The sequence below is a fragment of the Alligator mississippiensis genome, chromosome 1, assembly GCF_030867095.1.
Source record: "Alligator mississippiensis isolate rAllMis1 chromosome 1, rAllMis1, whole genome shotgun sequence".
Lineage (NCBI taxonomy): Eukaryota > Metazoa > Chordata > Crocodylia > Alligatoridae > Alligator > Alligator mississippiensis.
This window is the reverse complement of record NC_081824.1, coordinates 5,439,950-5,456,508: the sequence shown is the minus strand read 5'-3', so window position 1 is coordinate 5,456,508 and position 16,559 is coordinate 5,439,950. Positions and strand designations below refer to the sequence as shown.

Here is a 16,559-nt window from a genome sequence, read left to right as displayed (position 1 = left end):
GAGCAGACTTGATTAATCGAAGCCACGGATCTCTGGCACGTCGCAGGACCAGAAAGTATGTGTATAAATGCCCTGAGTCTCCCAGCTTCCTGGCATGTGCCTCAGTCCCTGGTCATGCTGTCTTATTCTGCCTGAATACCAAAGATGAAATCTGGGCCCTATTGAAGTGTGCGGCAGACCCCTCATAAACTTTCATGCCACACATCCCTGCCTGAGGGACTGCTTTTGTTTTAGCATTTTAAAAAAACACTGGGGACCTGTAATCTCATCCTTTGTCCTTGGGCTATCCAAAATGTGCATTTGTGTCATGCACACAACTGTGGATAGCTATGGAAACAGAAATATTCTGCCTTAATCTGAACTGAAGTGGAAATGAGAAGCCAGTGTCTTTTTGTTACTATCATAAAATGCTAGGAAGGTGCAAGGAAAATACAGTATGCCAATTAAAGCTTCTGAGTTATTGTTGGTCATTCCCCCCCCTCCTCCTTCCTGCCCCCCATATACAGTTGAAGTGCTCAGGTGTGTTCATATAAATGGTATTTGTCAATCTTTTTCCTATATCTTCTTTACAACGAGGTCCTTCCACTGGTTTTTGGTGAAGACCTAGTGCTAGAAGTTGCCAATTTATTTCTCTGTCCCTGTAGGGAAGATCACAGCAGCCTGCCCCTTTTGGAGCTCTTCCACAGTACATAGAAAGATCTTCAGATTTAATGCCTTGGATCTAACATACCCAGGTGAAAATGCTGTTCCCCTCTAGTGTGTCCTTTAGGTACAAAGAGAAGTGCTCATTACTTGTAATGGAAGCTGTTTGAAGTCTGTTGTGTTGGCTCTGAGATGGCTTATTTCCTCTAAGAAATCAGCTGAATCAATTAGCTGGTTAGCTAATTGCACTGTGCCTTGTTTTTGGTGTGTGTGAGTACAAGGTGAGGATTTTCAGGGAGCCTTCTGCTTCATGAAACCTTTGAACACACTGCAAATGGGAGGGGAAAGAAAAACCCCAAACCTTGTGCTTCATATCCCCCTTCCTGATAGTAGCACGACCAGATTTGAAGCATGCTTTGGCAGTAGACGGAGATGATCGCGCTGGAGACAATACCCGTGTAATGTTCAGCGGCAGTGCAAGCTTCCCTTCCCTGAGCCCTGCTGGACAGGGACCACCTTTAGGAACATCTCCGTAGCCCGTTCACACCTGTGTATCTATATTGCAATTGCCAAAAATGGTGACGGCTTTTTGTCATGAAGACACTTTCTTCAGGGAACTACATAGACTCCAGGTAATATATGATACATAGGTCGCCCGATGGTGATGACTTTCAATCACTGCTGACCTCCACTAGATTCAACCAGTTCCCTTACCTGTTCCCAGAGTCATCTGGCCCTCTCTAGATATTTAGTGTGTGGGACATGCTGTTCTATATTTTAATGTTGTGCTGTATGCTACATAGCGAGGAAAGAGATTTTAAAACCCCCTTAAGGACTTGGATAAACCGTGTTTTGAAATTGCACTGTTTTGCATCATCCTACTTCATGCTCTTTTTACAGTTCACTTTTTATGGTTCTTACTTGTTAAAATAAGTCAGCCAGCAGGTCTCGGTCATGCACGTGGGAAGCAGGCTCAGCTGTCTTTTCTTTTAAAAACAAAAAAACCAAAAAACCCCACTGTTTTTTATATTTAAAAAAAATACTGAGCGTGGGATTTTATCACTATCCTGCTGTTTCTAGGAGACGCCTGTTTTGCATTATGGGTAAGCCCCAGTATAAGCTCTCTTCTGTCCAAATTGTCATAGAATCATAGAAAAGTAAGTCTGGAAGGGACCTTCAGAGGTCATCTTGTCCAAGCCCTGGGTTGCACGCAGGATTATCCCTATCCAACCATCCTGTACAAATCCCTGTCTAACCTATTACTAAAACTGCGCAATCAGCTCTGTCTCTCAGCTGCAGTGTATGGCACTCTAACCTGTCACAGGCAAAGCGGGGATGATACGAGTCGGTGTCCCACTGCTGCAAGTGGTGTTAAAATAAGCCCAAGAGATCCAGTAGGGCCACGCCAGCTACAGTCAAGCCCCCATAGTCCAGACCAGTCTGCCCACTGCGTAGAATTCCTTCCTGACCCCAAATGTGGCGATCGGTTTGATCCCATCCTGCTCTCTGCAAAAATAGAAAAAAGGGCAGCTCCCTCTGTTTTTATGACAGCCTTTCAGACATTTGAAGAGTGCTATCATGTCCCCTCTTAATTGCCTTTTCTGCAAGCTGAACATGCCTGATTCTTTCAGCCTCTCCTCATATGACTTGCCTTTCATACCCTTTACCATTTTCGTTGCCCACCTCTGTGCCCTCTAACTTCTCCATGTCCTTTTTAAAATGTGGAGCTTGACACTGCACACACCACTCTAGATGAGGCCTAACCAATGCCAAGTAGAGAGGCACTGTCACTGTGTGTGTCTTGCACCTAATGCTCCTGTTGATCCAGCCCAACCCTGCATTTACCCTTCATGTAGCGGCAGTACATTGTTGACTCCTAGCGAGTCTTTGATCCACCTTTTCTGTAATGCTGCCATCCAGTCATTTGTTACCCGGCTTGTATTTGTGTTTTTGATTATTCTTCCGGAAGTGCAGCACCTGGCATGTGTCAGCATTAAACTTCATCCTGGTAGTCCCAGCCCAGTTTTCCAGTCTGTCAAGATCTTTCTGATTGCTGTCCTGTCCTCCAGCATGTTCACAATCCTTCCCATCCATCCGCTGTATTCCCCATATCCACTCAACTAGTCTTATCGAAGACGATCAGGTTTGTTTGGCACAGTCTATTCCTAGTAAATTCATGCTGGCTGCTTGTGATCAGTCTTTCCTTCTCCAAGTGGATTTCCTTGCGATATGCTTAAGTAACTTCCCAAGTATTGAGGTGAGGCTAACTGGTCTGTGGTTCCCCGGGTTCTCCTTTCTGCCTTTTTTGAGGAGGGGCACTACATTGGCCCTGTCCCACTTTTCAGATGCCTTATCTCAGGACCTTCAGTATTCTGGGCTGGAGTTCATCTGGCCCAGCTGACGTGAATTCATTCAGACCCGTTGAAAGATCTCCAACTGTTTCTTTTGTTATCTCATCCCTTCAGCTTGTCCCCTTCCTTATCCGTATAATCCTTTTTAGATGTGGCTAAATTTTTTTGTGAAAACCGAGGCAAAGTAGCTGTTGTGCATCTCTGCTTTATTTGCATCTTCTGTTAGGAGTTCCCCCTGGCTATTTAACAGTCGACCCACAGTTTTCTTGGTCTTTCTCTTCTTTTCAACAAATGTATAGGTCCTCTGCTTGCTGCCCATAACATGCCTCACCAGGTAAAGCTCATTGCTTCCCTTTGCCTTCCCGATTTGGTCCTTACAAGTTCTTGCTATATCTTGGTGTGCTTCCTTGGTGACCTACCTGTTTTCCCATTGTCTCTGCACTTAAAGCATCCTAGAAGCTCTTTGTGCAGCTGCATTGGGCTCTTGCCATTCTTCTTGTGCTTCCATTGTGCCGGAATAGCTTCTTGTTGGGCTTCCTATACTGTGCCATTTAAAAGCTTTAAGTCTTTTCAGTCTGTCCTTCCATGGCACCATGCCTGCTGTTTCTACTTCACTAAGAGTAGAAGTTTCTCTCTGCCTTTTTTCCTCCCTCAGCCACTGAGAACAAAGATGGCAAAGAAAATTGTGAAGGACCAGATGGCAGCAATTATAATCACCGAGTCTTTAAATGCTCAGATCTCAGGTCAGTGGAAGCTCCTGCTTAATTTCCAGGGCTGTCATACAAAATATAGCACAAGTTTTGATTTAGAAACAGAATGCATGCTGCTTAGCCCATCGTCTGGGAGGCTGAGAGAGGCACTGGTTACTCGTTCTGCGAAGGTGAAAAACACCCTCCTGGCACGTTGAAGAAAATTCACAAAGAAAGTCTGCACCACGAGAGACAGATCAACATTACAAGGGACATGCGTCAGGTAAAAGTCAGCTGAAGGCAGAGACGTAGCCTATTCAGCAGATGGCCTGATCAGCTCACAGAAAAATGGTTCAGCAATTGTGCTCTGAGAAACTCAAGATTCCCTCCTTGCCAGATCAGACAATAAATTCCCAAGGACCATTGCTACTCTTGGTCCTCTGGTAATGCACAGATCCCTGTCGTGGTGATAATTCATGGACTATAAATGCTAATAAGAGCACCGTTCAGCTGCACGGGTGGCCTGCATCATCCTCTTCTCACAAAGCAGCGTGCCTTCTGGCAAAGGGATGTCTCTGAGTTGGGCACGGCTCTTGAAGAAACTTAATTGGATGTTCTTCCGAATGCAGTTCAGTGAACTCTGCAACCTGCCATCTCCCAAGGGCCACAGCCGGCCTCTCGACACCGCAGCGTTTTTCCTCTGAATGAAGCCAAGCAGGTTTAGAAAGCAGAATGCAAACACTGGTGTAGACAGAGGCTTCAGTTGAATAGAAGTGTATATGGCAGAGGCTATGCACCCATTGAAGCGCCATTCAACCGACACCTCCTCCCTGCAGCGTTCGGTAAAAGGGTGTTACAGAGCAGGGTACCGAGTCGCCCTTGACATTTCTTTTCAGTCTTTTCTGAATAAGGAGCATCCTCCCTCTTTCGGGAGGGTAAAACGGTGCTTGTTTTCAATGCTCCACCATACTAATTGACGTGAAAAAAAAAAAAGCAGGGGAAGGAAAATTCTGCTTTGTCTGTGAATTTCTGCCCCTCGCCCTCCCTTGGAGGACTGGATTATGTGTGGGGGTGGCTTCTGACTGTCGCTTGCCTGTTAAGTAACGTGAAAGGGAAGAGAAATTCCCCTGTCTTCTTGACAAGGCTGTGCTGCAAATGTTTGGGGCTCAGTAACATTTTTACAGTTCAGCACAGCCAGCTTTCAAAGCTGAAAAATGTTGTCCTTCTGACAGATTCCTCCTGAGAGACCGGAGCAAAAATCTGGTCTGCCTCATTACCTGGATTAGCTTTTGTGACCCCTTTGTTCCTATGGGTTCTTTGCTTGCACGCCTCTCAGCGCTCCCTCCCCTGCTTCCTCCTCTCCCTCCTGCTTTCCCACCTATTGTAGTCTAATGACTCACTCCACTTCCGACTCTGCTTCACGCTGTCCTTTCACAGCACCTGAGGAAATGAACTTGGGTTCATGAAAGCTTTCCGCACGGCTGCTCCGTCTGTCTCTCTGTCTATCCTATTTAGTTAGTCTGTAAAGGTGCATATCTCTCCTGCCTTCTGACTGACTTCCGACTGACATGGCTAACTACCTGTCTCTGGAGATGGGAAGAATCATTGTGACAAATGTCCTAGAAGGAAAAACACAAATCGGACCGTCCTTCCTTTCTCAAATTTGGAAGTGACAACCAAAAGCAAACGTGTAACCTATTTGTCAGCACTGTCCTTTAGCTGGTAATTGGTTTGGGTATCCTGCAATTCAGCCAAAACTATTGGACTTGACACAGGAGTTAACACAGACCAGAGGACTTCCCTGAGTTAGACAGGGAGTCAGTCTAGATGGTTACGAGGGCACCTGATGATGCGATCATCTCTTAACATGGCTGTATAAGACTTCTTGTTCTCCTCTTTCCGCAGGGACATCCCAATGCCTCTTGTCAGCTCAGGCGTGGAGCATGGTAACCTGAGAGAACTTGCCTTGGCCAGGATGAGGGATCTTGGGACACAGGTAAAAAAAAAGAAAAATGTCCTCCCTTCTAAAAAAAAAAAAAAAGAAGATGATGGGTGCCTTCTGTTTCATTTCTATATTAGAGGTATATATTTGTTCTGAAAGACGCTGGATAACCTGGGAATTGGTAGGCTTGTGATAGCATAGCAAAAAAAAAAATCTTTTAAAAGCAGAGACGGAAGGTAAGCAGGTTTTATTATTACTCATCCTCTTCCTCGCACAGCTTGCAGCTATACCTTTTACCCCTGCATGCACTTTGTCATCCTGAACACTTAACAATTGGAAGCTAAGCTCCTCGGGCATTTAAACTGCTCAGTTTAAGGTCTGAGAAATCTTCCTAGGGAGGCTTCTAGCAAAAATCAGATGAGACTTCATATCCCTGCTATTTCTGGAATTACAAAGAAATTGTAGCAGGAGAAAACTCTACTCTGTATTTATAGGATCATAGGAAAGTCAGGCTGGGAGGGACCTCACAAGGTCACCTACACCAGGCCCCTGCTCCAGGCAGGGTCATCTCTGACTAAACGAGCCCTGCCAAGTGCCTGTCCAACCTGTTGTTGAAAACGGGGATGGAGACGCCACAACTTCTCCAAACGGCCTGTTCTAATGCTTGACCACCTTAGAGCCTAATCTGCAACCTAAATTTACCTGCTGCAGCTTGAGGCCACTGCTCCTGGTCCTGTCTCCTACAGCAGGGGTGGGCATTTTGCCCGCGGGCTGGATCTGGCCCACGGCTGCATGGGGGAGAGCCTGCCCCCTGCTCCCGCCTGCCAACGACACCGCACCACCCCGGTCCCAGCCAGCGCACACAGCATCCCGACGGGGCTGTTCCCACCTCTGCTGCGGCTGCCTAGGTATTGCTCAGTTCCCCCTGCCTTCGGTGGCTCCTCCAATTCTTGCCCCTGCTGCACCACTCTGGTGCGGGGAAGTAGTGGCGGGCAAGGGGAAGCTGCTGCTGGGTGGCTCCTGCGCCAGCATGCAGGGCTCCATCTCCGTCTCCCGGCCACCTCCCACCCATTCTGCCTGCCTGACATGATGAGCAGCCACCTGCGGGTACCTGAGTGGGAGAAAGGTAGCCCTGCCGGGAAGCTACATACACTGGCCAGGGCCAGGGCAGTGCCATTAGCAGGTGCAGGACAAGTGCGTTGTGGGCTGTCCCAGGTGGAAGTGGGCAGGGCTCAGCCCCATGCGGAGCCTCATGTGGACAGCTGTGGGCCAGATGGCAGGGAGGGAGCTGGGGGGCAGATGGGCAGACTGCACCTGCATTGCACAGCCTGGGCGAGCTCTGATGCACTTGCCCCATTTCCTCCTGCCCCGGCTGGCTTTTGGGACCTAGCGCGCAGGCAGCCCCACCACGCCCTCACACGCACACTGTATACAAGAGTAACGCTTTCCTTGCAATCACCTCTCTATACACTACTCAAAAAAGCATAAATCAGGAAAAAAGTATTTAAAAATTTTTTTTATAGTTCTGTCCTCCTTCGGGTGTCCTAGTTCCAAATGAAAATACAATGAACGCCGTACTTCTGGTAACTCTCTCAGGACTCTTTAACCATGTTATTGTCCAGGCTTCCAGCCCGTGCCTCTTGGTGCGTGGCGGCTCACTGCCACTGCTAAAGGGTTGGGGAATTATTTGGGCCCGAGGGCCGCTTTGGGAGTTTTGGTGAGCTGTCATGGGCCAGGTCAGCACCTCCCACCCCCTGGCTGCGCTGGGTCGGCACCCCTCCCACCCACAACAGCTCACCAAAACTTCCTCAGTGGCCGGTGGATGGGATGGGGCTGCAAGCAGGCAAGGAGTGGCATCTGGGAGCAGGTGGGGCTGGGATCACAGGGCAGGATCATGGGGCTGGGGCCCGGGGCAGAACCACGACCTGCTCTCTGCATGCCCCTGCAGTGTCCCGCTCCTGGCCCATCCCATCTGCTCGGCCACCTGTCCTGTCCATGCAGGTCCTGGGCTGGTCTCCATGGAGCCCACCCACTCCATCCAGTGCCCCCAGCAGTGCCTGATGTGGGACCAGTGGAGCCAGAGTTGGTGGCAGAGACTGGTGCTGGCAGCTGGAAGGAGCCACCACTGCAGGGGCTGCCGGGAAGTGAGTCCAGCCAGTGCTGCCCCAGCCCCGCTCCGTGCCCGGGGGCAGCAGGACCAACTGCATGCTGGCTCAGGCAGGGCTGAGATGCCCCCAGTGGGCTGGATAAAAACCTTTGGTGGGCCAGATCCAGCACACGGGCTGTATTTTGCCCACTCCTGCACTACTAGTTTGCTTTTCAGAACCTGGCTTAGCCCTGCCTCTTCTGACCTTAACTCATCTCAGTCTTTGGGTGAACGCTGCCCTTCCACCGAGGTCTGTTGTCTTGTTTATGTCCATCAGTACTCCTTGTTTGTGACCTACCTCCCCTTAGGTATACATCTACCCTTTCTCCTATCTGACCTGCCTTGCCTTAGGGAGGCTTTGGTAAGTCTGTGTTGGAGTTGGAGATGTGACTGCAGCTCTTGCAGGCCGGAGTTAGCTTTTTTTATCGAGCTAGTGTGAATCCCAGTTAGTGACGTTGCATGGACTTCAACCGCTGTGTGCATTCAGCCACCGTGTCCTGTCTGTGTGGGGTTATGCTGCCCAGGGCCACGTTGCTATCGTTGCCCAAGGTAGCTAGATTACAGCTAACCCTTGTGTCCAGCATCCTACCTAAATCAGCTCCTTTAATCTTGCTGTTCTCACCGTGCACCGCCACCACCCCCCACCGCTGACTGGTCAGGGGGCCTTGGCGGCCTCACCGCTCACTGCTGATCAGCCAGGAGGCAAAAACTGCAGTTTTAAATATGCCGTGGTTTTTGCCTCCCTCTGATCAGCAGCAAGCAGTGGGGCTGCCGGGGCCTCTTCACCAAGCGGGGGCATGCGGCGTAAAGAGCAAAATTAAAATTAAGCAGCACGCCTCTGCCGCGATTTAGGTAGGTCCCACGTCTACACAGCTTTAGTAATACCTCCCAGTTGCAGTGTAAATGCCCTCTTTGTCAGGCAGGGCTCTGTCTCCCCCTCTTTAGCACTCCCAAAGGAAAACCCCAATGTTTCTGCTCTTCCCGACTGTCTGGTAGAGTGCCAGTGCCCTTGTCCGTGCCTCGGCTTGGTTCTCCACTGCCCGGATCATTATTCGCAGCCTACTTCCCACGCCCTGCCCCAGGTTCAACCCTCTCCAGGGCCTGCCGTGAATTGCCTTCTCTCCTGCTGTCCTTTCTCTTCAGGGTCGTCAAAGGAGACGGCCTCCTTCTCGCAGCTCACCTTTTCAACTGAGCAGTCTCAGCCCTTTGCTTTGGGGCAGTCAGCCAGCCTCTCCTATCAGAGTCTGATAAAAGAACCGAGCCATCTGATCGCCATCTGATCAGGCTCAGCTGTCGGGGCGCGGATATCTGATCCGTGACGGGACAGGCCGAGCCGGAGACCCATTACAGAGTCTGCCAGCCTGTGACAGTCCCCTTGTAAAGAGCCGGCTCTGTAAACACTTCCACTGAGCAGATGATTATAGATTTTAATTTACTGGAGCAGAAGCGTTGAAGTGAGTGGAGAGTGCAACCAGAGAAGTTCGTCACTTTTTCTTGAGATGCAAAGAAAATCCATTGGTATTTTGTATCGGCTGGAAGCAGAAGTAAAAAAAAAATAAAATTAAAAGCCAATATAGTTGGGGCTGAACTTCCAGGAATTCAAAGTTTCGGGATTCTTGAAGTTCACTGATGAATGTATCCAGACTCTTTCATACAGCTGTTGAAGGAGAAGCGTCTAAGTATTTTGGGTTCAGTGACTCAGGACTTTTAGAAGTTATAAGTCATGGCTTTTAGTTTTGAACAGTAACCGTTCTTGCACATCTTCTGGGCTGCTGTACCCGAAAAGTGGAATACAGAGAACTGGCTTTATTATCTGGTATCATGCCTCCACTGTTGGCAGACTTTGCAAGTAATAGTTCTTGCATTACAGCTTGGGGACTGCAATGAAAAGGCACAGTCTTGAAAGTGCTAATGAAAAATTTTCAATACGTGGTTCTTGTCTGTACTGTGAAGTCTGTGTAAAACCACATTTAGCACTACTACCTTAAAACAAAATGCACCAGCTTGCAGCTTTTTTATGGTCACTTGGAAGAAGGAAAAACGGTTTTACACTGTAATCGGGGCATGGGCTTGTTGAAAACTTCATGATGGGGTTATGAGAGCTGGGATCATTTTGTGAACTTTTTGCTGCTTAGCTTGCATGCCTTCAGATGTTTCACGTGGGTTTAGCTGTGACTTTGGATGTTCAGGGCATTTTTGCATTAAAAAAAAAAGCACCTGTCATTGTGAAAGTTGCTCCTGATGCTTAGTTCCAGTAAGAGGCACAAAAGGCTGGTTCAGGCTATAGTTCAGCTCCAGCGGCTGAGGATTGGGCTCTGTCTCTCTCTGGCTGTAAAGTATTTGTAACGTTTCTTGACTTTTTTAGGCCTCTTGTGTTTCAGTCGTCTCGGTCCCCCCATGGTTATTCTGCCCTGTACATCTGTAAGGACACCTGACAAAGAGAGTTAAATCAGTCTGCCGTAATACAGGGCTGGGAGGGGGAGTCTGCTACTGGTCACGTGCCTGTTTTCTCATAAAAACCAATTACCCAGACTTAGAAATTGCCTGCTCAAGAGTCTTACTGGCATATCGAGTTAGATTTCTCCAATTTTAGACCTCTAGCATAGAGGGAAACATGAAAACAGTTAAGTCTTTCTTGTTCTTCCATTTCTCTTGGCATTTCCAGCAAGCCATGCTGTTTGTAAATCGAATGGTACGTTGTCTCATGAGATATAAACGGTTTCTTAGTGAATTGATTTTTATCAGCGTGTCTTTACATTTAGCACCAAGCCCTTTTTTTAAGGCATATTAGTGATGGCTCGGTGAGCATTTTTATTTTGAAGTTTATCCATTTGAAATCTATGGGTGTAAGTCAGGCTATTTCAGCTTAATTTTAAGCCCTCTGGGTGGTTGGAAATCTTAATGTGTCAGAGCCTAACATAATCCTCTTATGTACGTTTTCTCTCCTTTTCTTTGCTAGTGCCGTGACGTGAGGACAAGAGAGGTTGGAATACAAGAGATTCACCATAAAGTGAGACCGTATCAGGTAGGACTTGTCACTTCCCGGGGAACTTGCTTCAAACAGGACTTGCTATAAAACATCTGGTACAAAGAAATTGGGACCCAGTCGTGCCTCGGATTCTGTGGCATGCCCGTGGAGCTGCCTTCGTTTCTTCATCCATTTTCACAGCAGCTTTGGGGCTCTCAGCGAACACATTTACATGGTGAAATCAGTGAACTAGTCATGGCTACCGGCATTTCAGTATCCCCATTGCAATAACAAAGTCCACGGCTGATGCAGCTTTTTCTTTTGTTTCCTACCATTTATTCTCTTTTCAGAACAAACCGGCATTTTTTATGCAGACTAAAAAATACAATGCTGACATGTTGAACAGAAACAAGCTCCAATATCAGGACATGTCCGTACACGTAAACAAAAAGCATGCATATGAGGAGATACGTGCATACGTAAATCAGTGTTTTTCATCCTAGCATCTTAAAGCTGGCAGCCAGACTGGCTGCTGTCCCCATTTTACAGAACGGGAAACATGCAGATGAAGTTTAGTTGCATGGCAAAGTTCAAACAGCAAGTCAGATTTGAGAGCAGAAGTCCAGGCTTCTTTACTGTTCTAGCCATTGGACCTTGTTGCCTTTATGGGTAAGATCCAGCTTATTTCCTAACTACCCACACGAGTCGGGATTGCAGTCCCATAGCATCAACTGGAATTATGGGTAGCTTTGCAGCACCTTTCTGCGCTTTCAAGCATGTGCCAGACACAAGCTACTTCTACTTTAGGTCAGAACTACATTGCTGGCCTCTCTCAGGGTCTTCATGTCATCTCCACGTTTGGAGTCAGTTCCCAGGTTGCAGGCCAGAGGTTACCAAGGGCTGTTCCCCCTGGTTCTCTCGCCGTCGGGTATGGTTAAGTGGAAGCGAACGCTAGGCAGCTCTTAGGGAAATGCAGTGTGGAAACACGTTTTCCAGTCCAAAACCAGCGTGCTCATATTTTTATTGAATCTCTTCTAGACTTCAGGCCTCATAGATTCAGCGCTTTGCAGGCTTCTCCTGTGTTCCCAGGCCTGTTCTTTGTTCATTTTATAAAATGTCTTCCACATAGATGCACACGTGCACTGTCATAAGAGGCTCAGTGCCGTCTTAAATTGTAAGTGCTATCAGTAGCCATAAATTGATTTTACAGTGGTTTCATTCAGTGTTCTGCTTAATACTCCAATATTCCTTGTGTTAAATGATGCTATCTTAGTCTGGACAAACAATCCCATGCCACTTAGTCTCAGAAAAATGTATTTTGATAGCACATGAGAGAGAAAATGCATGAAAAATAAAACCGCCCCCAGCATTTGCTCACAGCTTGTCTTCAGACTGAAGTTATGCTTCCCTTCCCGTAAAAAAACAAAACAAACTATTCCTTTGGAAAGGGCGGTTGTAGTAGATCTAAAGTAATATTTATTTTAGTGGTTAAAATAACTAATACGGAAACGCATCTCATTCATTTTGTTGAAGGTTAATAGGTTGCATCTGGCTTACAACACTGACTCAAGAACACCGTGGTGATGGAGACCGGACCTAAGGTGGATACAGCTAGAGGAGGCCACCGATGTAGTCCATCCCCACCTCGAATTTCCTTTACTAACTACAGTGAGATTACGCTGTCCTGGGGGACAGTGACCACCAAATAATAGAATTCATCATAAGGCGTAGAGTGGGTCAGGTAACTAGTAGGGTGGAAGTGCTGGACTTTAGGAAGGCTGACTTCAGCAAACTCAGGCGTTTAGTCTATGCCACACTGCAGAGTAAGAGATTTAGCGAGATGGGAGCCCAGGAAGGGTGGCTGTGCCTTAAGGAAACTATCCTTCGGGCACAGGGGGAGACGATCCCAATGCAGAGGAAAGTGCGGAAAGGGGCCAAGAGGCTTCCCTGGCTGAGCAGAGAAATCCAGAGCAGCCTAAGGGCAAAAAGGCGGGCATATAAGCAGTGGAAACGGAGGGATTACTAAAGAGGAGTATACCGCCTCAGCTCGCAGTTGTAGGGAGGCAGTTATAAAGGCCAAAGCTACCATGGAGCTGAGGATGGCATCCCAAGTTAAGGATAACAAAGAACTGTTTTTCGGATATATAGGGAGGAAAAGAAAGGCCCAGGGCAGAATAGGACCCCTACTGAATGGGCAAAAGCAATTGGTGACAGACAGGGGGGACAAGGCTGAACTCCTCAACGAGTTCTTTGCCTTAGTGTTCCTAAACGAGGGGCAAGACAAGTCTCGCCATGGGATTGTAGAGAGACAACAGCAGGGCACCAGACTGCCATGCGTAGACCCTGAGATGGTGCAGAGTCATTTGGAAGAACTGGATGCCTTTAAGTCGGCAGGCCCGGATGGGCTCCATCTGAGGGTGCTGAAGGCACTGGCCGACATCATTGCAGAGCCACTGGCGGGAATATTTGAACACTTGTGGCGCACGGGCCAGGTCCCGGAGGACTGGAAAAGGGCCAATGTGGTCCCCATTTTCAAGAAGGGGAGGAAGGAGGACCCGGGCAACTACAGGCCAGTCAGTCTCACCTCCATCCTAGGCAAAGTCTTTGAAAAAATTATCAAGGCTCACATTTGCGAGAGCCCGGCAGGACAAATTCTGCTGAGGCGAAACCAGCATGGGTTCGTAGCAGGCAGATCGTGCCTGACCAATCTAGTCTCTTTTTATGACCAGGTTACGAAACGCCTGGACACAGGAGGAGGGGTGGATGTCGTATACTTAGACTTCAGGAAGGACTTCGATACGGTATCCCACCCCATACTGCTGAACAAGTTAAGAGGCTGTGACTGGGATGACTACACAGTCCGGTGGGTGGCGAATTGGCTAGAGGGTCGCATCCAGAGAGTCGTGGTGGATGGGTCGGTCTCAACCTGGAAGGGTGTGGGCAGTGGGGTCCCGCAGGGCTCAATCCTGGGACCGATACTCTTTAATGTCTTCATCAGTGACTTGGACGAGGGAGTGAAGTGTACTCTGTCCAAGTCTGTGGATGACACAAAACTGTGGGGAGAAGTGGACACGTCGGAGGGCAGGGAACAGCTACAAGCAGACCTGGACAGGTTAGACAAGTGGGCAGAAAACAACAGGATGCAGTTCAACAAGGAGAAATGCAAAGTGCTGCACCTAGGGAGGAAAAATGTCCAGCACACCTACAGCCTAGGGAATGACCTGCTGGGTGGCACGGAAGCGGGAAGGGATCTTGGAGTCCTAGTGGACTCCACGATGAACATGAGTCGGCAGTGTGACGAAGCCATCAGAAAAGCCAATGGCACTTTATCGTGCATCAGCAGATGCATGACGAACAGATCCAAGGAGGTGATACTTCCCCTCTATCGGGCGCTGGTCAGATCGCAGTTGGAGTACTGCATGCAATTCTGGGCGCTGCACTTCAAGAAGGATGCGGATAACCTGGAGAGGGTCCAGAGAAGGGCAACTCGTATGGTTAAGAGCTTGCAGGCCAAGCCCTACGAGGAGACACTGGGGCACCTGGACCTCTTCAGCCTCCGCAAGAGAAGGTTGAGAGGCGACCTTGTGGCTGCCTATAAGTTCATCACGGGGGCACAGAAGGGAATTGGTGAGGCTTTACTCACCAAGGCGCCCCCGGGGGTTACAAGAAATAATGACCACAAGCTAGCAGAGAGCAGATTTAGACTGGACATTAGGAAGAACTTCTTCACAGTTCGAGTGGCCAAGGTCTGGAACGGGCTCCCAAGGGAGGTGGTGCTCTCCCCTACCCTGGGGGTCTTCAAGAGGAGGTTGGATATGCATCTAGCTGGGGTCATCTAGACCCAGCACTCTTTCCTGCCTATGCAGGGGGTCGGACTAGATGATCTATTGAGGTCCCTTCTGACCCTAACATCTATGAATCTATAAAAATTGACCATGCCATAGCTCTGCTGGGACTCTACATAGAAATAGCTGTAGCAGTCTGAAAACACAGCTTGTTTGCAGCGAAGATGTGGCTTCAGTGGTTCAGTCTGTATAAACCACTTGCCAGTTACTGCTGTCAGGATTATTAGTGTCAGGAGTTTCTTTTTCCCACGGGCACTGGGAAACAGATTAACAGATTGAAACCCGCCAACCCATTTCCTAAACGGCCATTCAGATAGTCCACGCTAGCTTGTCAGGCGCATGTCGGCAATTTGGAAACAAGCTCTGTATCCTTTTACTGTTCCTGGAGCCATCAGGCCCATTTCCTATAATACATAAAGTATAGATCTATGGCAGACCCTGTACTTGTGGAAGGGGACAGGACAGACGACTGTGGGACCGAGGGACTTTGCTGTGCAGGTCTGATACATCTGGCATATGCTGAGATGTGAAAATGAGCATTGTATAAAACCCCGATGCAGCTGGAGATTTTTATAATCCTGTTTTCTCTCCCGAGCTCTGTCGTTTTGTATTTAGCTATCATGTCCTTCAGGGCAAGGGCTGCTTGCGTTTGAACAGCGTGAGGTATAATGGAGCAGCCAGGCCTTTCTAGAAAACAAAAGAGAGAGAGTTTTCTCCATGTTACTGCATTTCATTCATCAGGAAGCCTCAGGGGTCACAGATTTCAAAATCTCTTGGTCTAGCTGCGTTACCAGTGCTTTCTGACTCCTTCCTATAGCTGTGAGTTACTAACCCCTGCTTAATGAGTAGGTCTTTAGGCTCCATTCCTGCAGTCAGGTAGATCCACGTAGGGTCTGTCTGCATGATGCTGTTTGCAGGTTATTGGTCTTCTGTTGTAAATACCTTGTCCTCTTTCATTTTGGGAAACTCTTCTGAACAGTTAGCAGGTAAATAACAGTAGTGCTGCCAGCACAAGGGTCAGCTGTCCCAGGACTCCCAGCCAGCCTTCTTGGGTTGTGTTAGTAGTAGAAACATGGGACAATTCTGTGCACAAGTTATTTCAACTCTTATACAGAGCTACACTTCAGTCTGGGGTGAAGTGTACCCTGTCTGTTTAATAAATGAAAGACCAATCTAATTTTGCGCTCCATAAACAGACCCCATTGTGGCATGGAGAACCGAGGTGGCAGACTCTTCCATGGCTCGATCAAGCCTGGAGTTAGTGGGGGTTTTTCCAAGCATCATGCTATCAAAAAGAGGACATGTTGTGGGAATTCAGGGGAACAAACCTGAAGCCCATTGCTTGAACCTTTTGAGAGCAGACTGAACAGAGCTACTGATGTGAGGAACAACCTGGTAGAAAAGTGGATGTGGGAAAAGCCAGGCTCTTCTATGCTTGTGATTCAGTAATGTTTGCAAAGTCTGTCTGAATCTGTACGGATGAAAGGCACTGGATAAATGAGGGCACAGTCGCTGGAAGACACTGATTCATGCTTGTTGCTGCGAGGAGACCTAGATGTAGCTGACTCGGGATTGTTTCTTCCCACCGCAATGGCAGAAAGGACCCAAATCAGACCTGGAGCAAGGGTGAAGCCAAAGCAAGAACTCTTGTAGTCAGATCTGAATTTGTTCTTAGATGCTTCAGACCCAAGGTTGGCCCGTGGATTGCTGCTGGCCGTGCCGTCCTTGCAGTAAGTGAAGTTTCCAGAGATCCATTCATCCATTTCCACCTTACTGGTACATGGGTGATAACCCCTTTGTAGATGGAAGTATTCAGCAGTGAAGAGCAACTGTGTATGATGCATACTTCATCTGTAGGAGAGAGGCAAGAATAGCTCCATCAGTTTTTATCTCTGCTGCTAAAATCCATCTAAAATTAAAATGGGCTTTGAGAAAGCAATTTATGTTTTTTCTGAACCATAAGAGTTTATGAATCC

At 48.1% G+C, this 16,559-nt stretch overlaps 1 protein-coding gene across 2 annotated transcripts in view; it reads left to right on the top strand.

Annotated features, from left to right (window-relative positions):
* Window positions 1-16,559, top strand: part of ELP3 (elongator acetyltransferase complex subunit 3) — a 119,891-nt gene that overhangs the window by 79,767 nt on the left and 23,565 nt on the right. For both annotated transcript variants that reach the window (XM_006260260.4, XM_059728379.1), the window contains exons 11-12: window positions 5,588-5,678; window positions 10,730-10,795. In XM_006260260.4, coding sequence (XP_006260322.1) covers window positions 5,588-5,678; window positions 10,730-10,795 — 157 coding nt within the window. The remainder of the gene's footprint in view (window positions 1-5,587; window positions 5,679-10,729; window positions 10,796-16,559) is intronic.